Source organism: Eulemur rufifrons, chromosome 2, assembly GCF_041146395.1.
Source record: "Eulemur rufifrons isolate Redbay chromosome 2, OSU_ERuf_1, whole genome shotgun sequence".
Lineage (NCBI taxonomy): Eukaryota > Metazoa > Chordata > Mammalia > Primates > Lemuridae > Eulemur > Eulemur rufifrons.
The window spans coordinates 35,843,934-35,870,098 of NC_090984.1; the positions used below are offsets into that span (position 1 = coordinate 35,843,934).

General features: G+C 38.6%; 2 protein-coding genes across 4 annotated transcripts in view; one reads left to right on the forward strand and one right to left on the reverse strand.

Moving 5' to 3' along the window:
• Positions 1-521: 521 nt before the first annotated feature.
• Positions 522-7,079, reverse strand: LOC138375630 (RNA-binding motif protein, X chromosome-like). 3 transcript variants are annotated; one of them, XM_069459387.1, is made up of 3 exons: positions 7,015-7,079; positions 5,995-6,117; positions 522-1,884 (listed from the first exon to the last, which is right to left on the reverse strand). In XM_069459387.1, the coding sequence occupies exon 3, from the start codon at positions 1,752-1,754 to the stop codon at positions 579-581; it is 1,176 nt and encodes a 391-aa protein (XP_069315488.1). In that variant the 5' UTR covers positions 1,755-1,884; positions 5,995-6,117; positions 7,015-7,079; the 3' UTR covers positions 522-578. The 3 variants fall into 3 exon arrangements, with proteins under 3 accessions (XP_069315488.1, XP_069315481.1, XP_069315497.1); XM_069459380.1 differs by having other exon boundaries at positions 522-1,887; XM_069459396.1 differs by lacking the exon at positions 7,015-7,079 and adding an exon at positions 6,856-6,889 and having other exon boundaries at positions 522-1,887.
• Positions 7,080-7,377: 298 nt separating this feature from the next.
• The window catches only part of ADAM10 (ADAM metallopeptidase domain 10), a 127,583-nt gene continuing 108,795 nt past the window's right edge, over positions 7,378-26,165 (forward strand). Inside the window, exon 1 of the mRNA XM_069483412.1 lies at positions 7,378-7,653. Coding sequence (XP_069339513.1) covers positions 7,599-7,653 — 55 coding nt within the window. The 5' untranslated portion in view covers positions 7,378-7,598. The remainder of the gene's footprint in view (positions 7,654-26,165) is intronic.

Here is a 26,165-nt window from a genome sequence, read left to right on the forward strand (position 1 = left end):
TCAGAAAGACAAAATATGGCCAGCATTATCCACTTGTTTTGGGTTTACTGGGTGAATAGTACTTTCCTTACATAGGCATTTGATCTCAAGTTTTTCATACTGAGAAGATTGAGATTTCAGTTTGAAGACACCCTGAAATCCTAGAAGTAGCATACCCAACCACCCTCTAATAGCTAGCTTGTTTGTATAGGCAGATTGATTCATCTCTCCATTTTAGATGGCCAGATGTTTATGGAAGACCTTAGAATTGCTTGCCTCATTTACTGGAAAAAATCAGATACGAAGTGGCTTTTAGGGATACTTTTACTTGGAAAATTACAACACTAGTACAACAAGTCAAGTCTTATACATTTAACATTTGCTTGTTGAAAGCAATGCCACAAAGTCAAATAAAATTAAACATGTTTTACTTTTTTCCTCACAAGAACATAAAAATTATGGAGGGGAACTTAACAGGAAATTTTAAAAGGGTAACACAATTTTTTCCTTTTAGTAGTCCTTGGGTAGTTATGATAATAGTTTCCACTTTTTGTTTTGTTTCTTTGAACACGGATTTTGGTCCAAAGTTTTGTTTGTTTCTAGTATCTGCTTCTGCCTCCCCCTCTATCAGATCGGCTTCCTCCACGGCCACCACCTCTTGGTGCTCCACGGTTTGAACTGCTGTAGGAATCACGTGGAGGAGGGTACCCCCTTTCCATAGAAGGGGGAAGCCCTCTTTCTTGTCTGCCAACCCGATCACGACCACTTGAGTAAAGATCACTTCGGCTGCTTGAGTAACTGTCTCGACTTCCACCATATCCGTCACGTGAGCTGCTGTAATCATCATAGCGACTGCTTCCACCATAAGATGGCGGGGGCCCTCGTGTAGGTGGAGCACTACGTGAGTTACCATAGCTCTCATATGAATCTCTGTAGGAACCTCCACTTGGATGATGTGAATAGTCACGATCACGACCATATCCATCTCTATCACTATAGCCTCTTGATGGATAGTCATCACGTGAACTGGAATGACCATAATCACGGTAAGTATAATCTCTTGGTGGTGGTGCATAATCTCTGGTATCACGAGAACTTGGGTAATCTCTGCTTGAACAGCTGTCTTTAGTAGAATATCCATCATCTCTTGGGGACAAATAAACATCTCTACGAGAGGGCAGGGGTTCCCTTCGAGGTGGGCCTCCATAACTATCTCTTCCACGTGATATAGGAGCTCTTCCTCCCATTCCACTGCTGCTGCGAACTGGTCCTGAAGGGGCAGATCTTTTAGGAGGAGGACCCCCACTTCGTGGTGGTGGTCCTCTTTTTACTGGGAGTGGTCCCCTGGAAGAACTCATGTTAAAATCTACGGAATAGCCACCATCATCCATGTGCCCTCCCCATGAGGGAGGTCCCCTGGTTCCTCCACTTCCTCCTCTTCCACCCCTAAGACCTCTTGGAGGGCCTCTGCTTCTTGGAGGTGGAGGTGGCCCACGTCTACCACTTTCAAATGATGGTTTGGTGGCTTGTTCCACTTTGATGACTTTTCCATCTAAAGACTTTCCATTCATGTCTCGGGCTGCATCCTTAGCATCTGCTGGGCTTTCAAAGGTGACAAAAGCAAATCCTCTTGATTTGTTGGTTTCTCTGTCTTTCATTAAGAGTACTTCCACTATTCGTCCATATTTGCCAAATACTGCTTCAAGGGCTTTCTCATTTGTTTCTGTATTAAGCCCACCAATGAAGAGCTTTCCTGGGCGATCTGCTTCAACCATTTTTTTCAGCGGTGAGTTGGAGGCACGACAATGATTTCAAGCTCCTACGAGCTCGCTGACAGGGATTCCTAGCAGCTAAGCACGAGCAGCAGCTGCAGGGCTCAAGGACCGAATGTAGAAGCTGCTACCACTACTGCGCAACGAGAAGAAAAGAAAATTAAAAAAAAAAAAAAAAAAAAGAATAAATGGGAGAGGCATTGCTCCTGTAGGGAATAACATGTGCAAAGGTGTTAAAGAGAGAAGTGGTAAGTGTTTGGGAAACTAACTGCAACAGGAGCCTACTGTGATTAAAGTACATACTCTAGAGGCAGATTTAACTTTGGGCCTTGGTTCTGCCACACACTAGCTTTTTGACTTTGGGCAACTTATTTAAGTTCTTTAAACTTCCATTTCCTTAGTTACTGCCATCTACTACTGTTATTCCGATTTGTGTCCTTGTCAGTTTTAGAAGACAAAGAAAGAACCAGCTGTTGGGGGATAATGGACTTTCTATCCTAGAACCACGGCATGGCCCAGTTTGTCCATTACCCCATGGAGAGGGCTCCAACACTGGTGAACACTGCTGTGACTTACTTGAAGACCCAACTGGGTACATTTTGGCCAGGGTTGAGTTGGTTCCTCCAAACCCTGCTACAATCCCTACAGCTATTCAGAGTTTATTTATTTATTTTTTTTTTGAGACAGAGTCTTACTCTGTTGCCCAGGCTAGAGTGAGTGCCGGCCGTGGCGTCAGCCTAGCTCACAGCAACCTCAAACTCCTGAGCTCAAGCGATCCTCCTGTCTCAGCCTCCCGAGTAGCTGGGACTACGGGCATGCGCCACCATGCCCGGCTAATTTTTTCTATATATATTTTTAGCTGTCCATATAATTTCTTTCTATTTTTGGTAGAGATGGGGTCTCGCTCTTGCTCAGGCTGGTCTCGAACTCCTGAGCTCAAACGATCCGCCCACCTCGGCCTCCCAGAGTGCTAGGATTACAGGCGTGAGCCACCGCGCCCGGCCCAGAGTTTAAAATAGTCAAATAGGGCTCAAACTGGTAGCTTCAAACAGCTCACAGTTAGGGGAGCTGTGCTGAATGGTGTTTGGTGGCCACTGAGGTATCGATGTGGTTTTATATTCAACAGAGAGTAGACAAGTGTGGCATCATTGGCTACTGTTCAAAAATCAATCTTTAACATCTGATTACATTTGATTTATTATTTGAGTGTTCTTGGACCATGTGTGATCAGACTGCTGTCTGAATAAAATGTGTCAAAAAAAAAAAAAAAGTAAGAAAAGAAGTGGTGAAAGATGAAGCTGGCAAGAAAGGCAATGACCAGATCATGAAGATCTTGTATTTCAGCTGGGGATAAAAGGATATATTTTTTAAAAAGACCAGTGGGGCAAAAGGTCAGGCAGTGGGTATGTGAGACAGGGAGACCAAAGCTTGGGCTGTGGAAGTAAAGGTAGGTAGAGGGATTTCATATGATAGAGATTAAAGATGATTTGATTATCTATCAGGATGGGAGAGGAGTTAAGGTAATTGAGTGGATGATGTTGCCATTAACCAAAATAGGGAATTTAAGAGGAAAATGTTTAGCTAGGGTTGATGTAGGGGTTTGTTCAGTTTGGGACATGTTATTTGGTGTGGCTCTGTTCTTCAGGGAGGAAATGGCTAGTTAGTGTTAGATACGTAATAATAACTAAAATTTTATAATGCTGTGCCATGCATTGTTCTTAGTGCTTTACAAGTGTTAACTTATTAACCCTCATAGCAACCCTCTGAGGTAGGTGATACTATTTTCTCCATTGTAAAGATTAGGAAACTGTGGCATAGATATCTTAACTTAGCCAAAGTCACACAACTACGAAGTGGTATAACTAGGATATAGGTCTGGGGCTTGGGACATAGGTCTAGGAAAAGTGCTGACTATGTGCTAGGCATTGGGTTATAATTCAGAACAAGACAGACCCAGGCTTTGTTTTCATGGAGTATAGCCTAGTGAGTCATATACATTTGGTGGCAGTAAAAGATAATCATGCAAGTGAAGAATTAGAAGATAAGAAAACCAAAGAAAAAAATACTGAGGAACACTAACATTTAAGGGGTAAAGTGAAGAAAAGGCCCCAGGAAAGAGATGAAGGCATAGTTAAAAGTAAGGAAGAGGCCAGGTGTGGTGTGGTGGCTGACACCTGTAATCTTAGCACTCTGGGAGGCCAAGGCAGGAGGACTGCTTGAGCTCAGGAGTTCAAGAGCAGCCTTAGCAAGAGTGAGATCCCATCTCTACTAAAAAAAAAAAAAAAATTAACTGGGTGTCTGGTGAGTGCCTGCAGTCCCAGTTCCTCGGAAGGCTGAGGAGGAGGACTGCTTGAGCCCAGGAGTCTGAGGTTGCATTGAGCTATGATGACACCACTGCACATCACCTGGGGTGATAGAGCAAACCTCTGTTTCAAAAAAAGAAAAAAAAAAAAAAAAAAGGAAGAAAATCGAGAGTGAGCAAGGTCTCAGAAAATATTGGAAGTTTTTGAGGAGACAGTGTTAATTATTGGACAGGTCCAGTAAGGTAGGGAGTGAAGGTATCCAGTGACATTGATAACTAACAGATCTTTGATGGCCCTAGCAAGTATAGCCCCTTAGGAAGCTAGGTGGAAACAAATTGCAGTGCATTAAGGTGAGGTTTGAAAGCAAGACCAGAAGTAAGAGAGACTGGAGTAAGGGAGATGAATTAGCAGTCCTGCAGCAATCTAAGCAAGAGAAAATAATTGTGTGAATCAGAGTAACAGCAGTGGGAAGGGAAGGATTAAAAGCACAAGAAAGACATTTTTAGGGAAGACTCAATATGATTTGGTGATAAGGGAAGAAGAATCTAAGATGATTCCAAGTTCTTGGGAGAGTGGTGGTGCCATTATCAGAGATAAGAAGTTAAATATATTGAGTTTGGCATGACAGTGGGACATCTAGCAGGTAGTTTAGAAGTTGAAAATTAAAAATGTAACTGTTGCTGGGCGAGGTGGCTCACACCTGTAATCCTAGCACTCTGGGATGCCGAGGCGGGTGGATCGCTCAAGGTCAGGAGTTTGAGACCAGCCTGAGCAAGAGCGAGACCTCGTCTCTACTAAAAAATAGAAAGAAATTATCTGGACAACTAAAAATATATACAGAAAAATTAGCCGGGCATGGTGGTGCCTGGAGTCCCAGCTACTCGGGAGGCTGAGGCAGGAGGATCACTTGAGCCCAGTAGTTTGAGGTTGCTGTGAGCGAGGCTGACGCCACGGCACTCACTCTAGCCCGGGCAACAGAGCGAGACTCTGTCTCAAAAAAAAAAAAAAAAAAAAAAGTAACTGTTGAAATGTTTACCAGGATTGGCCTTAAGTCTGTGCAACAAACATTTTCCTCTAGTATTGCTGATCTAATATACCATATAGTATATGACCATTTGTTTTCTAGCTGAATTTCTCTACTAAAACTTGAAAATAACTTTTTTATGCTGGTAACATCAAAACTGTGTATCGCTGCTGAGGAAATAATGCTATTAAAATAATTAGTGCTTTCAAATGGATGTTTGAGTGTTCATGGAAGGACCATGATATTTATATATTTTTACTTAACACTTATATAGCAAACACTATCTGCCAGGCACTGTTATAATCGCTTTACAAATGTTAACCCATTTAAATTTATTCATTAAAACAATGTCATGAGGCAAATATTTTTTCGTTCACATTTTACAAAAGAAATATTGAGGTTAGAAAGGTGAAATAACTTGGTCAAAGTCACACAGTTTATAAATGGTAGAGCTGGGAGTGGAACCCAAGCAGTTTGTAATGGCATAGATGCAGACCTTATACTTCTGCATTTCATCAGCTTTCCAAACATTTGTAAAATATTAATAATGAATACGTTAAGACTTCAAACAAAATACCATTCATTATGATGCTGGTATGTAATGCCATTCATGCTTTACAAATAAAAGTTTAAATGTAATTTTCAGTGATCGCCTTTGTAGTAAAATATAGTTTTGGATTTTTTTCCAGTTGAATTTTAAGGGAAAGTGCCAATTGTCTCTAATTGCTGGAATTCATTATAAAAAATAGGCTGGGTGGGGTGGCTCATGCCTATAATCCCAGCACTATGGGATGCCTATTCAGGAGGATTGCTTGAGGCCAGGAGTTCAAGACCAGCCTGGGCAATATAGTGAGACACCCCATCTCAAAAAAAAAAAAAAAAAAAAAAAAAATTAGGTGGGCATGGTGGTGCCTACCTGTAGTTCCAGGTATTCTGGAGACTGAGGCAGGAGGATCGCTTGAGTCCAGGAATTCAAGAGGCTGCAATGAGTTATGATCATCCACTGTATTCCAGCTTGGGCAACAGCAAGACTCAGTCTCTGAAAAAATAAAAAAAATAATAATATGCAACACAAAACATGCTACAAGATGGTCTACTATATAGAAAATGAAAACATCATTTGTTGACAGCACTACCACAAGAGAATAGTAAAAAGCACAGGTGATATGCAATGTCTGTAGGTAACCATATTCTAAGATTGGATCTTTTAAGAAAGGACAAACCCCCCCCCCATTCATCAGATTCTGCCATCCTCTGATGATTCCATACATTAATGATGGTTTTGAAACCTGATTGCATTTTTGAGCTTACTAACATTGGAACAAAACTATAATCATTCATTTCTCAAACTGAGAATTAAAGAAGCACACTGTTGACTAATAGTAATGGCAATAAACTGTATAACATATACAAGGTAAAAGTATAAGAATTCTAATTGATTATTAGTAGCAATAATATTAGTATTTATGTTCCCTAATTAAGCTTATTCAAGCAGGATGCCAAATAGATGAAGAATACCTAATTAAATGCCATCAAAAATTCTTAGTTAATGAAACATAAGTTTAAAAAATCAAAATGAGTTACTGAGATACCAAATATGAGCTTTAAACAAGTTGGGGGAGAAGATATGAGGGGGTTTACTTCAGAGATGGGACAGAGAGGTAAGGAGGACATTTTCTGCGCTGGAGATTTAGGGCCGTCTGGTCGGCGGCATGCTTTCACAAAGGCTAAGGCCTAGTTTGTGATACAAATTTGTGAAGAGCTCAGAAAACTACACCTCATGCATGGTGTCTTTTCTTCTTGCTGCTTGAAGGTCTTTACATTAATGTTCCGGTCACCGGTGGCTGTCGCCGCTATAATTACTGCTATTGGGACTTTGTTTTTGTTTACTTAGTAGCTGTGGTGCATCACGCGAAACAGAAAAAGAAACACAAACCTTTGTTACTTGTTGAGAAGCGGGACAGTCTTCAACGGCGTTAAGACGTAGCGGAGCGCTCTCACCGCGTAGGCGCGCTCTCGTTCGCGGGCGGGACCACAGGAAACCCCGCCTCCCAAGCCCAATCCCAGCTCTCCGCCGGCGGACAGGAAGCGGCGGCGGGCCTAGCTGCCCGGGAATCGGCCCCCGTGCGCATGCGCGCGCCCCTGAAGCGCCTGGGGGACGAGGAGGGGCGTGAGGTAGGGGCGCGGCTCCGCGAGCCGGTTGGGCGCCCACACATCACATGGTAAGGAAGGAGGCGGAGGCCCGGGGTTCGGGGGAGGGGAGTAGAGAAGAGGGAAGGAGCGAGGGAAGGAACGCGGGGCAGGGAGGAAGGAAGCGAACGAGGGGGCGGGAGGTCCCTGTTTTGGAGGCGCTAGGAGCGTTGCCGGCCCCTGAAGTGGAGCGAGAGGGAGGTGCTTCGTCGTTTCTTCTGCCGGGGGAGGTCCCGGCTTCCCGAGGAGGCTCTGGACCAAGCCCCTTTAGCTTCTCCCTCCGGATCGATGTGCTGCTGTTAACCCGTGAGGAGGCGGCGGCAGCGGAAGATGGTGTTGCTGAGAGTGTTAATTCTGCTCCTCTCCTGGGCGGCGGGGCTGGGAGGTGAGGCACGACCGCGAGCGCCGGGGGCGCAGCGACCACGGCTGAGCGGCGGCCGGGCCGAGCGGAGCCCCGTCGCGCCGCGCCGCCGGCGCGTCAGTCAGCCCGGCCGGCCAGCGGCGCCACTCGGGCGCGCCGCGCTTCCCGCTCCCGGCTCCCTATTGTCCCCAGCGCACCGACCGCGTTCCCTTACGTGGCGGGCCGAGGAGGCTCCGAGCCTCCGGCGAGGCCTTCCCTGCCCCCCACAGCCCTGGCGGCACGGGAGGCGGGAGTCGGCTCCCTGAGAAGAGAAGTCGGGAGATCCGGGTCGCTGGGCGAGAGGTGTGGAGCCCAGGCCGGTGGCCGCATCCCTTCGGTCCGCTCGGCGCGCGCCGGCGCAGGCAGCCGCGGCGGGGCTGGCCGTCTCGCTGTCCTCGTTCGGCGCTCACCCTCCTCACCATCTTCCCCAGCCCCCAGCCCGTACCCCGTGGCGGATTCCGGGTCCGCTCCGCCGCCGAGACCGCGCAGATTCGAGGGAAGTTGTGATGTTTGCGGCTGGGCTCGTGTATTGTTCTTTACCGGGCTCGGCGATCCTGACCGACCCGGTTCTGCAGAGGGGCTGCCTGCGGAGTGGTCACCGTCATCTCCCGCTTGTCTGGGCTGAGCGGCTTCGGCTCTCCATGTGCCTGCCCTGTGTTGGGAGAGCGATCGCGGGATGGTGTGTTTGTGTTCATTGAAAACATTTTGTGGCCCAGGGGAAAGGGTTTGTTGGAAAGGGTGAGCCGTTTCTGGGTGTTCTTTGATCTGTAAGGCAGGGTTGGACTTCTCGGAGTAAAAGTTTGGTCCTAGGGTGACCCAACTTGAGGAGTTTTCTTAAACTCTCGGGTGGAATAGACGTACTGTGTAGTTAGTGGATTGTCAAAACAGTGCCCCCTCCTCCGTTCATATTAAAGTTAAATTTGCTGAAAGCGTATAATTTCTTGACTCGCATTTTAAAGGCGATGATTTTTATTTCCAGTGTATCCCAGGACCAGCTACATCATTTTGTTCTTGTGTAAAGTGCTTTATTTTAGGTAAACTTTTTGACCTGCCTTAAAGTATACTTAAAAACCTCAAAGTATGCTTAAAAGCATCGAATTGAAAAATTTTCATGAATGCTTACCATGAGTGTCTGTAGCCTAGTTTGATAATTTAGAAAATATTTGAATATTTTGTATAGTTTATTGTTTCTGGCCTTTTCTTTGTCACTTTTACTTAATGACTGCAGGGCCAAGCATGTTTCCGTACTGTACTTAGTTCGAGGATGATGCTGTGTAGGCAGACTTCTGTTGTAGTTTGTTGCGTTCATTTGTTAGGTAAACATTTTAGTTTAAGAGCTGCTAGTAGACGTTTACTTTTAAAAAGGATCATGTGCTGGAGACCCTCTATGAGGGCATTTTTACCTGCCATTTGTATTTGTGTTTTAAATGTGGCTTCCAACAAATGGCTTTTCCGGCTGTTTTCACTTTTTGTGATTATATTCAGAAGTTAAGACATTGTTCTCTGTGAGATAATAAAAAGTAAGACAAACATGAGGCATTTTAAACTGTTAAGTAGTAGTATATAAAATGTCCTTTCTAAAAAAATGAAAACAGTAAGAAACTAATGTAGTCTGTTGCTTGAAGAAAAAGTAATTGAACAACATAATCTTTGCAGGTTAAGACCCTTACACGGAAGTTTTCTGAGTTCAGAAGTTGTGTCCTTTATTGCATTAAATGTTAGTTAAAAGGCTAATTTTATGTTTCTGTTAAGCAGAACTTTTTCAAAAAAGCACAAAGAGAAATTTTTCATTTTAAAATTAGCATCAGTATTGCAGCTTTTAGGTACATGGAGATATTGATAATTTTATTGTAATATATGCTGTTTTCATCTAATCTGAACTGTTTACGGTCAGGTTCGTAAGATGCTTATATGATGATGTTTTGTAACGTACAGTACATTCATATTGAATATATATTTGTTTTAACATGAGAAATGAATATGTGTAGATTGGAAGCAGTGGAAATACAGATTTAATTTTAAGGTATCAACCTTTTTCAGGTACTTAATAAACCCGTTTAGTTGCTTCCTCCTTCCTAATTTGTCCATCACTGTTTTGTGTGGATCTTTTCTTGCTCTACAAATGACTGGGGTGGGAAGTTAGAAGGGAGAATTAAAGTCATAAAATGTAAACTTTCCTAATGCTGTCCATTTCTAGCTCAGTTCCATCTCTCATATTTGTATTTAATAGGAATATACCATAACATTTTAAGAGTTCACAAAGTGCATCAACATGTACTCAAATATATACATAAAAAGACTTTTCTTTATTATTTGTAAGTACATCAGAAATTTATTGGAACTATTCTTGTAAGATATAGCCCAACAAATTTTATATATGTTATGTATGTATTTTATACAGATATGTTGAAGAGTTAATGTCTTTTCTTTCTTTTTTTAAATTAATTGGTGTGTTTGAGAAGTCAAAAGGTATTTCAGCTGTAGCAGTAAATAATCTCTTAATGTTTTGATTTGACGAAATCATACATGAAATGAACTTTGGAGCATGACACGTTTTTTGTATTTAAAAATTTGCTGTAAGTGCTTTGTTTTGTGCCATAAGCTCTTTAGAAAAAAGTTTTCTGGAAGTTTGACCAAAAGCATTAAAAGCATTACAGCTTAAGCTTAAACTAATTCTCTGACTTCTACCAGCAAATAAGAGTTTATGAAATTAATGAAGGGGACAGACTGTTTATCTTTAAGGAACTCTGACTCTTCATCTTTTTAACTTGAGTTTGAGAGTCCCTCTCCCAACATTAGCAGTATCTTCTGTGTGTATGTACAGGACCTCTGTTAGCAGGGGTTAAGGGGAATGGGCATGGCAGGCACTTCTTTGTATTCTGATGTGCTTTTAATAACTTGTTTAAGATCTTTAAGGGTGTATATGGTCTGATTTCCTTAAAATTTTCATAAAGACCTGAGAGGTTGAGTAGGGGGCCTAAGGGACATTTGTATGACACCATTTGTGTATCTGATATTGTGGTAGGAGTTTCACTTTTCGGCATATATGAGAAAGGAGTGGTATTTTACAGTTGAAGAAACTGAGGCTTGAAGAGATAATTTTTCTGGCAAAATCCACTGTTAAGTGGTAAATTAAACATTCAAACCCAAGCCAGTTTGACCTGAACTTTTTATCCATTGCCCCTTCATATGTTTTTGAAAGCAGTTTTCACACATTAGCTCAAAGGTGGTCTGTGGACTAAACTGCCTTAGAGATATGTTTTGTGTTTTATTTGCAGTGTCTTTAAATTTCAGCTCATGATCAACATTGAAAAATTGGGAAATTTCTCAGTGAAATTCATGGATTTCTGGATTTTTTGGGGAAGACTTAGAAATCCAGGGAGTAGTGGGCTGCATTCTTGTTGCCTGAAGCTGAGCATTAATTTAAGGCAGTAGCTGCCCTTTTTAAACTGGGCATATGCTTACCAGTCACTGCAGTCCGCATCATTCCTGCTGGTAATACACCTGGCCTGCTTTCACTCATTTTTATTACCTGCCTGGGTCCTGTGGGTATGTTCACATGTCTACCTTAGCTTCATCTTGTATACATGGCTTCAACTTCTAGAAGATGTTTATTTTTACTGTGTCTGCTTATCCAACTTTTAACATTTTTTGTAATGCTTTGTTTTTTCTAGTCTTAAAAATTTGTTGTTAAAAACAATGGCATATGCTTTTCATCCAGCATTAAGTTATTAGATGTTTTTTTAAAAATCTGGTTTTTTTTTTTTTTTTTTTTTTTTTTTTGAGACAGAGTCTCACTCTCTTGCCCAGGCTAGAGTGAGTGCCGTGGCGTCAGTCTAGCTCACAGCAACCTCAAACTCCTGGGCTTAAGCGATCCTACTGCCTCAGCCTCCCGAGTAGCTGGGACTACAGACATGCGCCACCATGCCCGGCTAATTTTTTGTATATATATATTTTAGTTGTCCATATAATTTCTTTCTATTTTTAGTAGAGACGGGGTCTCACTCTTGCTCAGGCTGGTCTCGAACTCCTGACCTCGAGCGATCCACCCGCCTCGGCCTCCCAGAGTGCTAGGATTACAGGCGTGAGCCACCGCGCCCGGCCAAAAATCTGGTTTTTTTAAAAAAAATAACAATTTGAAGGTCTTTTAGATAGAAGGATGGTTATAATCTCTCCACATCTCTTTGTCTCAGTGAACAAATAAGAAACTATTTCTTTTTTGTACTGGGATAAGAACCACCGAAAAAATTACTTGAGGGTCATATAAATAAAAATCAACTTGGGCTTTTCCTCTTTTAAGAATGGGGTACAAGCATAAACTCTGCTTTTAAAATTAAGAAAATGAAACAGAACAATAAATCCAATAAGCTACATACAATTTTCTAACATTGTTGGGAGATCAATGGTTTAGATATGAGAAGATTCCCATGTAACAAATCTCTGGGAACAGACTTAAAATTTTGGCTGTTTTTGATGAAAGTTTTTCTGAAATGTATTACACATTTACTGTCTCCTTAAAATGGACTAAATTTAATCTTAAATGATTGGGGTTTAGTATAGAGAACAACTGTTATTGTTCTATGCCTTATTATATAATAATTTCTGTTTTTTATTTTTCCCAGAACAACTGAAATGGTATGGTATTTTGTCATTTAAAATTTATTCTAAGGTGATTGTGCTTTTTATTCTTGAATCTAGTTTTATTAGTATTTCCAACTTTTTGGTTAGATTTCTTTGCTTTCTTGCAAACCTTGAGGATGTTACCTTCTAGTTAGTTGTTTCTAATTTATTTTCTGTGCAGAAACTAAGTAATCATATTTGACACACTTGAATGTAAAATGTCATAAATAAGTTCTGAGTCTTCTATGGAATAAAGTACATGAGTTTTAGGTAGTTTTTTGTTTCTTCTCCCTCCCCCTCGTTTTAACATACATATTTTGCCTTTGTAGAGTTTAATGTTGAGGTTGCCTGGTTCTTACTCTCTGAACAATTGAGATGATGTTGTACTAATATATTTTGTTTGGTAAAGTGAGGCAGGGTGGAATGGAGAGAGGAAACTGATGAATAACCAGAAAGACACAGCAAATAAAATGCACACTCATTTGGTTGTAAATAGATCATATCCTAGATCTGAATCATGAGTATTCTAGTATCATACTAGTATGCTAGATTGTCAATTTTAAACATATTCTAAAATGTCCAATTGTAATATTCTCTACAGGAATGGAAATTGTAAATTAAGAAAAGATATTCTATTTAAAGGAAAGTTGGGGAAAGGTAGATGGCAGGCTCTTGATACTGTTAGTTTTTAGTTTGCAGTAAGTAGCTATGTTACAGTAACTGTATTACAGTTTTGGTGATATTTTGATTTGTATAAAGTTTTATAATGATTAGAGAAATTTTGCTAAAGTTGGGAGTATATTTTTGGGAGGGCCTAGCTTAAAATATAGTCTATTTGGAGTACCAAAAATGTAGTTTGTAGTACCAAAAATGAAGAGGCTTGGGCAGGGCAAGGGCAGTCATTGGCCATCACTGCTAACACAAAGTTTCAATGAGAGGCCTATGTGGCTACTAATTGGGGGGGAGAAATAATAAATAGAAAAAACTGAACAGAGGAACGTATAGTGTATTCATATCTGAGCCCCAAGCCCAAAATCACAGGAGCAGGTACTCTAAATTATAGGAATTAATTTGCATTTGGTTTTCTTTTCACATGGGCAACTGTATGTGACAAGCTATGGTAAAGAGCCTCAGGTTGTTTTTTTTTTTTTTAACTTTTAAAGGAGGAATTGATTTATTTAATGATTGTTAATGATTCTTCCAAGCAACTCTAAAAAAAATCTCATTCTGAATAAAAATCTAGCAGCGGTAATTCTAACTAGTCCAGCTGTCAATTTTTTTTTTTTTTTTTTTTTTATGAGGCAGAGTCTTGCTCTTGCCCTGGGTAGAGTACAGTGGTGTCTTTGTAGCTCCCTGCAACCTCAAACTCCTGGGCTCAAGTGATCTTTCTTGCCTCAGCCTCCCAAGTAGCTGAGACTACAGGTATGTGCCACTACGCCTGGCTAATTTTTCTATTTTTTTGTAGAGATGGGGTCATGCTCTTGCTCAGGCTGGCCTCAAGCAATCCTCCTGCCTTGGCCTCCCAGAGTGCTAGGATTACAGGAGTGAGCCACTATGCCTGGCCTCAGATGTCAATTTTTATACTAGGAAAAAGGAAGCAATGTTAAGGATAAGTGGAAAAACTGTAGTAAACTGTAGTAAATCCTGCCAGTTGGATTCCTGCAAGGGCAGTAATGTTGCCATCCAGCAGTGTGAAGGCCTTGCCTTAGTACTAGTAGGGATAGTCCGTGGGGGTTATGTCATGATAAACTCATTGTAAAGTCCAAAAATCATAAGTTGAATTATTATAAGTTGGTTATGATATGTACAATCCAGCTGTAGAATTTCAGCTCAACAGTATTAGATGTGTACAGTGAGAACATTGCTGTTCAGTCACTATGGTTTATTGTATCTATGACTAGAAGAAGTCTTGAAGCAACAGTGTTGAGTAAGAAGAAAAGTAAAAAATTACTGAGTTTGTCAGAGTAGATGAAATGCCAAGATACAAAAATGTAGTTCCAAGTATGTGTTGTAGTTGCAGCTGAAGTAAGGATTTGTTAAGGTGGAGGGAAATCAACAAGTTGGGGAATGCTTTTTGAGGTAGAGGAGAATGGCATACAGTCTAGTAAGATGTTTATTGGAATATTTGGTCTGGAGTACATAGTCCATGGCAGAAGATAAGGAGAAATCGTAACTGTACCATGATAACCAGGACTCATTATTTACATTCTAGGCCATGGTAATTACAATATAGAATATCATGGAGTGTTGGTTGGAGTCCATGTTGAAAAATTGGGATATGATACAATAAGGAATAAATTAGCTGCTTGATGAATTGGGTGATTGAATCTTGGATTAGAATAGTGGTTATAAAAATAAGGATAGAACAAGAAATGACATGGAAGAAAAACTGGTACAACTTGGCAAATGTTTAAGGTGAAGCTAACAAAATTTATTTTAATTTTAATTTTTTTCTTTTTTCATGCTATTTTGTCTAAGAGTAGCTAACAAAATTTATTGAAGGCTCACTCTGTTGAACTGAGATCTCAGGGGCAGTTACATTGGAGAGAGTATGGTTTCATGAAACTTTGAAGACCTCAGGCTTTGAATTTGAAAATGTCCAAGATTTTGAGTCTAGATAGAAGGTTACAGATTGGGATGGGTATCTGAGTCTGAAATTTTATCATACTTGCATGCTGATACTTGGAGACTGGTTAAAACTTTGCACAGACCTTCAATAATCTGTGGCTAGTTATTTGCAAAGCAATGGGCTAGATAGTTGGGTTATTGAAGTTTAGTGAATTTGGAGTGGAGGGAGATATTAGGTTTAAAGATATACTAACAAGTTTTGTTTTGTTTTTTTTAAGTTGTAATTCAGCTTCTCAGTTCAAGATTATATGTGAATTGTGAACTTACTATTTCAAATACAAATAGGGGAAAATAATGTGATATTTGCATTTTAGGCAAATGCACATATATGATTTGTGGAGCAGATTTTTCCTTCCAGTTATCCTTGCTTGCATTGATGATGGCAACACACACACACACACACACACATATTTAACTCTGAACTTAGGATTTAGCTTTCAAAAGAATACAGATAGAATCCTATGTGTATGAATTGATGGGATATTAATTTGCTACCCCTTTTTCCAAGAATTAGTTTGCAAAAGTGCTACAGAGACTTTAAAGTGCTATACAAATATTATCAAAATTATGTGTGTCTAGGCCTACTTTCATTTGGAATCCATTAGTTACAAAATACAGATGGATAAAGTCTATTTTTAGTAGTTAAAATATTAGAACATCATCACCAAACATAAGAAAATAGAATTGAAGAAAATCCGTAATTCCTCTGCCAACACAATTTTATCACTTTTTAATATTAATCATTTAGTCTTTTAAAATGCCTATTATGAATTTATATCATTTATGCAGTTTTGTATCCTTTTAAAAATTAATGTGTAGTTAAAATGTATGTGCAAAGCAGATACTGAGATATTTATAAGTAGTAAAAAATGAAATCTTGTCATTCCTGTTTGTACTCTATTTTTTCTATCTTACAGATATTGCTGTTTTTTATTTTAAACTGGTTTATAGTTAGTTTACTAATCTATATTTTTACTAGAGTGGGAATTTTTGGAGGGAAGTGACTTTATTCTTTGTCTATTTTAGGACCTAGCACAGTGCCTAGCTCATGTTAGGTTTTATAGTATGTATTATTATTATTTTATTTTTTTTAGAGACAGGGTCTTGTTTTGTTGCCCAGGCTGTAGTGCAGTGGCACGGTCATAGCTCACTACCACCTCAAACTCCTGGGCTCAAGTGATCCTCCTGCCTCAGCTTCTGCAGTAGCTAGAACTACAGGCACGTGCCACCATGCCCAGCTAATCTTTTTATTTTTTGTAGAGATGGGGTCTCACTGTGTTGCCCAGGCTGGTATTAAACTCTCTTGACAAGCAATCCTCCTGCCTTGGCCTCCAAAAGTGCAGGGATTATAGGTGTGAGTCACTGGGCTTGGCCAGGAATTATAATATTAGTATTAAGACCACAGAATTGTTAAATACATTTCTTGGTAAATGGACTGGACTTCTGGATACATGTTACAACCATTTTCATTCAGCGGAAATTGTATTCTAGAGAAGCAGCATTTGTAGTACTGGCTGTTAGCTATATTATGGAAATAGCCTCATTATAGAAAACTGAATATCATAATGATTTTTGTTAATATTGGAATATTCCTGTTGTAAAATTAGAAAGTGACACCCCCCCCCATTAGTACAGTGTATTATCAGAACCTTCAAGTATATAATAAGGGTTAGGTATTCTAATCCAGCATAATGGAGAGGACAGTTTCATTGCTAGCGTTGCAGATAGTCATTCATTTTTATAAATTGATTCAGCAATCAAAATTTAATGTTATAACTATCCTGGTAACCTGTAAAATTCAATTTTACCCATTTAGTAACAGGAATTTTCTAGGGATTCCAGGATCTTTAGGAACAGTAGACCATTTAGTAGGGAGGAGCCCCTTTTCTTTGGGTTTAGAGCAAGCTGTAGAGTAGTGGTTCTCAACCACGAGGCAGAAGCAGATGTTTCAGGTATAATATGGGAAAAGGGTGAGGTAATAAAAATGGATTTGGGGTGAAATGCAGGGTGTGGGGGTAAATGTATGACAACAGTGGGGTGGTTGCTGGAGCCTTTGTGTGTGAGGGTGTGAATATGTTGTGAGTGTGAGTAGTGTAGTTAGGTTGCAGGCCATATTCCTATACTGGATTTGTGTCTGTACTTATTAGAAATTATATAAAAGAGTTCAAATCAGCATAGAAATCTACATTAAACATACAGTTATATTTTTGGATTTTTAAATTGTATTTTGTAAGTTAATGGTAGTTTTAATACATTCAGTAGATTTTAATCCTTCATGTTTTGTGCCCTTTGTGTACAAAAGAGCTACTTACTCTAATTTCTGAGTTAGTGTCATTTTTACTTCTTAGAGACTAGCCTATTTTGAAAAGTGGGTATGTTGAAATATGCTTTTAATTGTAGATATACCCTCCTATCTTGAACTTTCACTTGTAACCGTTAGGTATAGATATAGATGTTTGCTTCTAGAAGATGATTTGACTAGTTTCTAGTGAAGAAACTGATACTGACTTAAGTTTGAAGTCACACTGTGGAAGTAGCTTTTCCAAGAGTATATTAAAGGCATATAAGTATATTGCTGAAATTCTAGTACATTATAGTTCCTGGAAGCATATCTTTGCCATACAGGAGTACAGTTTTGTTTGTGGTGTTTAGTGCTTCAAGATCAGAGTGAATATATATATCGAATATAAGAAGCATTGATCAGCACAGTATGATGCCTAAGATGCAGTTGGTGACTCAAGTAGAAAGGAAATATACTTTAATGTTAGGGAAAAATGCTCTTGGTACCAATTTTGAAATTATACAAGTGAAAAGTCTATTGAAAACAACTTGATTACAAGCAATTTTTTTTTTTTTAGGAATGGAAATGTGTCTGCCTTAGCTTATTCTTCCATATCCTCTCATTTATTGTAATTGAGTTTTTCTGTAAGTAGGAAGATCTGTAATATCAAAACATTTTTGTGGATTTTCTTCTATTCTTGAGGTTGTAGAATCAACTTTTTTTGATGTAGTTAGAAAAAAAGTTGTTTGTTTTATGATATCGCTCACACAGAGATGGTGATGTTGACCCACCATCAGTAAAATATGCTCTGTTTGTTTTTCCCCCTGATGTTAATGAAAATTTCATTGTGTGTTTTTTGCCCTGTTATTTTTAATTTAGATTGGAACAGAAAGTTGTAAGTTTTGGATTCAAGGATTGTAAAGGAAGCTTTTGCTTAGAAGAGTTCCTGGGAAGTAAGATGCTACCTACCCATGGAATATGGAAAGTAATCATAATGGCTAACATTTATTGGAGTACTTATTATGTGCCTGGCATTGTTCTTAGATCATTTTATGTTATGTATTAACTTAATATTCGTAACATCTCTATAAGATAGGTTCTGTTATTCTCATTTTACAAATGAGGAAGCAGGATTAGGGAAGGTTACTTATCCAAGATCAGAAAAGTCAAGTATTTGGCACACCAAAAGCCCTGACTAAAGCATTATATAAGATATTTGTGTAATGAAACCCCCCTAAATAATATTGTGAAATAAAAAAAAAAACAACTATATCCCATCTTAAAAAAAGTCAAATATTTATCATTTGGGAGAAGCCAAGATTTGAATACAGTCAGTCTGGCACCAGAATCCCTGCTCTTTTTTTTTTTTCTTTTTAAGTTACTCTGAAAGTATAGAATCCCTGCTCTTAAACACTATACTGTCTCTAAGAAGCATAGCTCATGCTTTAAAAGTATTGCATAGAAGAATTATTTATTGTTCTTAGATCTTGCCTTTGCCTGTAGATTGGCTCATTTGACCATCAAAGAATAATTTAGGGTCTTTGTACTTACAGTATTTGAGCCATTTGCCCTTTTAGTCAAGTTCTTTACAGGTTTTTTTTTTTTTTTATGTGAAAAGTTGTTTATAATTAAGGGGAATAAAGCACCTTAAAGAATGTTCTCATTATGCACAAAACCATTTCAATTTTGTCAAGGATAAACTTACATATGTATTCATTTTTAAAAGCTTGAGGACAGACAAGCTTGAAATCTCTGGGTGGTGAGTTATAGGTTATGTGTTTCTACAATACAGGTTATGTGTTTCTACAATACACTTCCGTAATGAGGAAAAAAAAGTTTTTTAAAGGCAGATTTCCTTTAATAAATACTGGTATCCTGGTGACTTTGAGAAAAGTTACAGGAAATGAAAATACTGTTCTTAAATTGTGAAAAGAGAGAGCCCTCCAAAGCTCTCCCGTGGCAAGACCAAGTTATGTTTTTTCTACTTCTTAGAACCTGTTGGTCATTTTTCTAGTACTCTTACATGTGAGTAATTTTTCAGTATTTAGTTTTTTTAAATTAAAGAAATTACTTGTTTTCTCCATTTCGTTATTCTTCTGCCAATTTTATATGTATGCAGATGCTTGATACACTGTTTTATTCCCCCCAACTTTATATCTTCAACATTTTTATACTTAAAGATGGAAAGTATACATAGTACAATTAACATTTATATGCCTTTCACCTAAATTTATTAATGGTTATCTTTGGCAAGCTTGATATCTCTCTCTCTCTCTCTCTCTCTCTCATTTTTTTGAGATGAAGTCTTGCTCTATTGCCCAGGCTAGAATGCAGTGGTGTCATCATAGCTCACTGCAACCTCTAACTTCTCAAGCAATCCTCAGACTCCCAAGTAGTGGGGACTACAGACATGTGCCACCATACCCAACTAATTTTTTTAAATTTTTGGTAGAGACAGGGGCTTGCTGCATTGCTTAACCTGGTCTCAAACTGCTGGCCTCAACAATCCTCCCACCTTGGCCTCCCAAAGTGTTAGGGTTATAGGTATAAGCCACTGCACCAGGCCTTTCTCTCTTTTGAATATATATTCTTCTTTTTCTCTGAATCATTTGGAAGTAAGTTGTACCCCTAAATACTTCAGTATGCATACATATCATAAGAGTAAAAAGTTGTCCTACATAACTAAGATTTTTTCTAGAGTGTGGAGATGTTCAAATTTCCCATAGGGCTTGTAAATATTAGGCACCATGTGAATGTAGTATATCCTTTGTGAAGGCCAGATTTCTGGCAACTACAACTGAAGACAGGAAAGTAAAATGGCCAGGTGCAGTGGCTCATGCCTGTAATCCTAGCACTTTGGGAGGCCAAAGTGGGAGGATCACTTGAGCCCAAGAGATCCAGACTTCAGTGAACTGTGATCACGCCACTCTAGCCTGGGTGACAGAGCAAGACCTGTCTCTAAAAAAAAGAAAAAAAAGTAAAATGCCATTGATATGATTTTCTGTGCAGGCAAAATAAAATAACAGAAGAAAAGAAAGGAGATGACATTAACAGAATAACTACACTGCAGGGTGGAGCTATTTTATGTAGAAACAGTGGCACAATAACATAGCTTTGAGTTTATCTAATCCTTGCAGCCTCTTTTGATAAAGATGTTAATAAGTATGAGCCTGGCTTAAGAAGAAGATGTTAAAGTAGGGGGAAAATAAATAATGGTTCAAATGGAAATATATTTAGCAAGATATTCAATTATCTAGAAACTTTCCTTAGTGGAATCTGTCATTTTCCATTGATCTCAGATTACTATTATCATATTGTACTCTAGATTAATCATTGTCAGGTAACATCTATTTTATTGTTAAGGTCTTTACATGAGAACACCTTTTGAGAATACAGTTGGTTCTCTGTATCTGTGGGTTTTGTATCCATGGATTCAACCAACCATGGATCTAAAATCTTCGAAAAATTATATTCTGTCTCTACTGAACATGGACAGACATTTTTCTTGTCATTCTCTAAACAGTACAATGTAACAACTATTTACATTTTATCAGATATTATAAGTAATCTAGAGATAATTTTAAGTGTACAGGAGGAGTGCATAGGTTGTATGCAAATACTATGCTATTTTATAACAGAGACTTGAGTATCCATGGATTTTGGTATTTGTGGCAGCTCCTTGAACCAGTCTCCCATAGGTACAGAGGGACAGCTGTATATTCAATTCTTTATCAGAAGGGATAACAAGAATTAGGATTGGCTTTGAGTACTATGAGTCCTTCTCTGTTGTTCATTTTGCCCTGCATGGATAGTATATCAAATAATGATAAAAGCTCCAGGTCTGTTTTTAGGGCCAAAAACAGAACACTAGTTTGTTTTTGTTGTTGTTGTTTTGTTTTTTACTCCTAGACTTGTAAGCTGTGTTTCCTTTTGTATAAATCTATTTGGTGTATGTAAAGGATTTAAGTTAGAGGAAGAAAATTGTCTATTTTATGGGGTACAAATCACATGTTAATTTAAATGTCAACAAATATTTAAATTAAATTTGGAAGTAGTTTGTGTGCTTGCACTTACCTAGTAGTTGATTTAAATAACCCCTAATACCGTGATGACCCCCATATTTGCATCTCTAGCTCAGACCTCTCCCTTGAATTTTAGACTCTTGTATCCCAGGTAGCTGTTTGACATCTCCAGTTAGATGTCTAATGGGCTTAAGATGTCCCAGATCAAACCTCTGATTCCCCTTGCCTCTAACCTTTTCTCTTGTAGTCTTTCCTGTCTCAGTAAATTGTAGCTTCATTTTTCGGTTACTCCGGCCAGAAACTTTGTATCATTCTTGAATCCTCTCATACTTTCACACCATGAATGCAAGAAATCTTGTGCAGCAAATCTTGTCAGCTTCTCCTTCAAAGTAGATGCAAATTTTTGAGTACTTATTACTAGCTCCACAGCTACCACCCAACATCCATCTCTTTGATTACTGTCAGAACTGCTAACTGTTCTCCCTGCTTCTCTTGTCTCTGTGCAGTCTTTTCTAAACGTAGCAGTCATTGTGATCCTTTTCTTACTTTAGTTGACTTTAAAATGGAATGGACTACCATTTCTATTAGTGTATTCATTTTGCTCATTGAGTATTTTTATATGCCCTGTGAATTAAAAAATTAGGTAGGTTGAATGAGTTAGAATTTTCTCTTCAAACACTAAGTTGTTTTTTTCAACCCCTATGTATTCCAGTTTTTTTAAAAAATGTTATTTTTGAAGCATTTATAATTGATCACTGTAAAAATTAACCTAAAAGGAGAAATGTGGAGTATCTTCATGGTTATCCAATTATAGCCAATAAAACTTGTAAACTTTACTATGTTATTAAGATGAAAGTTTTAAAAATTAATTTTCATTTTGGGGTAAATTTAGAATTACAGAATGTTAGAGCTAGAAGGAAGTTTTGTAGTCTTCCGGTGGGTCACTTAATCTCTCTATGGCTCATCTTAAGATTAATTGTACTTGTCCTAAAGGGTTGTTTTGAGGGTTAGATGAATAATATATTAATTAGTATAGCCATAATGTATTGAATTCTTACATAGTATATGTATACATTATTCTAAGCACTTTATATATTAACTTATTTAATCCACATAACAACACTGTTAGACACAGGTATTGCTATCTCTCCCGTTTTACAGATGGGGAAGCAGGCATAGGTAGGTAACTTGTCAAAGATCTTTCAAAGCTGGGATTCTAATCCATGAGATTTAGTTCTACTTATAAATAAAGATAATGTTCACAAAACTGTTGAAGCATAAAGTAAAATGTGTTGATCACCAAAAACTTAGATGCAACAGTAATTTGAGAGTTTCAAGTCTGTCCAGAAAGTTGTGAAAAATGGTGATGACAACTGCATGGGTAAGGGCACAAATATCTGAAATGCTCTTACGGCATCAGTAGAAAATTTTTTTCCCCCTAATCTGGTGACTAGATCTGTAATAATTTTTTTTTTTTTTTAAATTATACTTTGCAAGTGCTAAGCCTACTAGAAATTCTGATACTTGGAATGAGTATGATAGGATCACATGTTTTCTGTTGATTTGTTTATGGCTTTATTATCAGCAAGGTATAGGCTGCTTTCTTTTTTCTTCTTCTTTTCAGTTTGTTCAAGTGAAACCCATGCTTTCTTTATAAATACAAATGAGAATAGAAATTTCCCTGGAACATTTAGTGGATTCATTAATTATTTATATTGATATTTATTTTTTTTTTTTTTTTTTTTTTTTGAGACAGAGTCTCTCTCTGTTGCCCAGGCTAGAGTGAGTGCCGTGGCGTCACCCAAGCTCACAGCAACCTCAAACTCCTGAGCTCAAGGGATCCTCCTGTCTCAGCCTCCCGAGTAGCTGGGACTACAGGCATGCGCCACTATGCCCGGCTAATTTTTTCTATATATATATTTTTAGCTGTCCATATAATTTCTTTCTATTTTTAGTAGAGATGGGGTCTCGCTCTTGCTCAGGCTGGTCTCGAACTCCTGAGCTCAAACGATCCGCCCACCTCGGCCTCCCAGAGTGCTAGGATTACAGGCGTGAGCCACCGCGCCCGGCCCTATATTGATATTTATTGAGCACCATTTTACATCTGACTCTGTCCTAGGTGCTAAGGATACATCAGTGAACAAAACAAAGCCCTTGTTCTCATGGAGCATTTGTATTCTAGTGGTGGGGATAGCTGTCAGAAATTGAAGAAAAATAAAGCAGGGTATAAGAATGAGAATGACTGGGACATGTGCTTTTAGATAAAGTGATCAGGGAAAGCTTTTGAAGAAATTGAGTAGATATTTGAATGAAGTGTGGCAGTCAATCTTGCTTTAGGGGAAGATGTTCCAGGCAGAGGGACAATACAGTACATAGAGTAAGGAAAAAGTGGTAGAAGACAAGAGAGATACGGGAATGGGGTGGGAGAGAGAATGCAGCCCCTTTGTAAGGATCACATTCAGCCTTCTAAACTGTGAGTTGGGAAATCTTTGGTAGGTTTTGAGTAGAGTAGTGACATGATATGATTTTCCTTCAACAGCCTTACTCTGGCTGCTGTGTAAAGAAGAGACTGAAGGCCAGTCATTTGTCATGATTTTTGACTGTCTAGGACCTTTTTTTTTTTTTCTTCTTTATGCCTTCTTCAACTCAGCTTGACTATGTCCAGGGCCTTTTGAACCTTGCTGTGTTTGGCACATTTTTAGCCATTATGAATTCTATCTCCCTAATTCAAATTTTCAGCCTTCATTTGCAACTAGGACACAGGCATGTAAACCAGTCTTGTGAACTAGGCGCTCTAATCAGAAGCATCACTGGAGACTTGAATTCTGAACGGAGCAGACATGTTTGCTTGCTGAAGTTTTGGCGATAGTGTGCCTCTTTCAGACATTATGACAGTTTTCCTCCAGTTGTTTGAAGATTAAGTTTATGATACAAAAGTGGCGTTGGAAAGGCAGGGCAGTGTTGGTGTTTTTCACATATTTTGGGGGTAATTATGGTGTATACTACTGGCTTTTGGGGATACCTGGGTAGTCTTGAAGAAGATAAAAGTGGAGAGGGTTAACAGTATTATTGTCAAGTAATAGAATATTACTTCAAGTAAGAGAATATTGCGTGGGAATTGAATGAGATCACATTGGAGAATACTTTAGTATTTATGGAAGAATCTATAGATTTTGGGTCAGTTTCTTGTGTAGGATTTGCATGTTAATTTCCAAGGAACACAAAATCTTGTATTCCTATTTGAGTCTGGTGTTTCTTTGTCTGATTCACGATTTCTCTTGATTTAAGCTTGATATTACATAATAGAAGCAATGATATTAGTACCAGGGCATATATATTTATAGATTGGTAGAACTTGCAATAGGAGAGTCTAGCAAGTAATAAGGATTAGGAATTGGAGTAGACACTTAGGTAGCTTGGAACTAGGAAATCAGGAAGATCTGTAATGAGGAGAAATCAGATTCAAACATGAGTGGATCAGAGGCCAAACTGTGTTCAGATAGAGATGGGTGAATATTTAACATCTTTCGGTGAGATTGGTTGATAAAGCTATGTTCTATCTTTACTTTTTGAGCTATTCGTTGGTTGCTAAAGTATTGGAACAAACCTCAGTTGAGTAGGTCCAGACTCTGCATGTGGGAACAAGCAATTTTGTGGTGTCTGACTGAGGTAAATAGTGTAAGGATTGGAGATTAGCCAGGGCTCCTGTGGAGTAAACTATGCCAATTTCAGTCACCAGCTGTGGAAATCAAGGGTAAACATATATATTTTTTGGTCTATAAAAAGTACATTCTTCTTTAGTATTTCATTACATGTTTTTCCACATCCTAGAGTTGATGTTAGTTTAGTTTTTGAAAGGTTTTTACCATGTGCAAAAATTACCATAATTTGATTTTTTTTTCTTTGCAGTTTTTTACAGTCGCATCAGAAACATAATGAAACACCTTGTTTATGATGAGGGTAATAGAATTGTAGGTTATTGTGAAAGCATTGAAACCAAAATTGCCTTCTTGGCACTGCCTCTGATTTGCTGTGTGAACTTGCATTGGTTTCATATCTCTCAAAGCTCAATTTTCTTTAAAATGGGCTAATAGTTTTTACTTCATAGGTCTGTTGAGTGGATTAAATGAAAAAAATGTAGAGCAGTACAGAAGCTGGCAGATAGTAAGAACTTGACAAATTTTAGTTATCTTACATCCAATTCATAAACATTATTGCTTATCTAATCAGGATAAACTGACTAGAAGTTTATCTAGTCAGGATATTTTTCTCTATGTAGTAAGCTATCAGGGTACATTTAAGAAAATTGGAAAACTTTTAAGAATAAAATAAGCATATATAATTTAGGATTTTTAATTTTCCCCTTTATCCCCCCGTTATAGCAGCAATAGGATGATTTTTCCCTTTAAAGATGTGAAATGTGAAGCTTTTTTAAAAAAACCATTTTTTAATGTGTTTTAGCCAGATTTTCATGTGAATTTTAAAATACTAGATTTCTAAAATAGGAATGGGAAGAAACAGCCTTAGCATCATATTTTGAATATATTATACAATGAAAATTAAAGATTTTTTTTTTTTTTTTTTTTGAGACAGAGTCTTACTCTGTTGCTTGGGTGAGTGCCATGGCATCAGCCTAGCTCACAGCAACCTCAAACTCCTGGGCTCAGGCAATCCTCCTGCCTCAGCCTCCTGAGTAGCTGGGACTACAGGTGTGCACCACCACACCCAGCTAATTTTTTTCTATTTTTAGTAGGGACGTGGTCTCACTCTTGCTCTGGCTGGTCTTGAACTCCTGAGCTCAAGCTGTCCTCCTGCCTCGGCCTCCCAGAGTGCTAGGATTATAGGTGTGAGCACCACGCCCAACCAAGATATTCTTATTAAAGTCAGGAACAAAGTAAAAATGCCCTCACTTGGTGTTGTTCAGCATGGTTTGGTAGGCCTAGTTA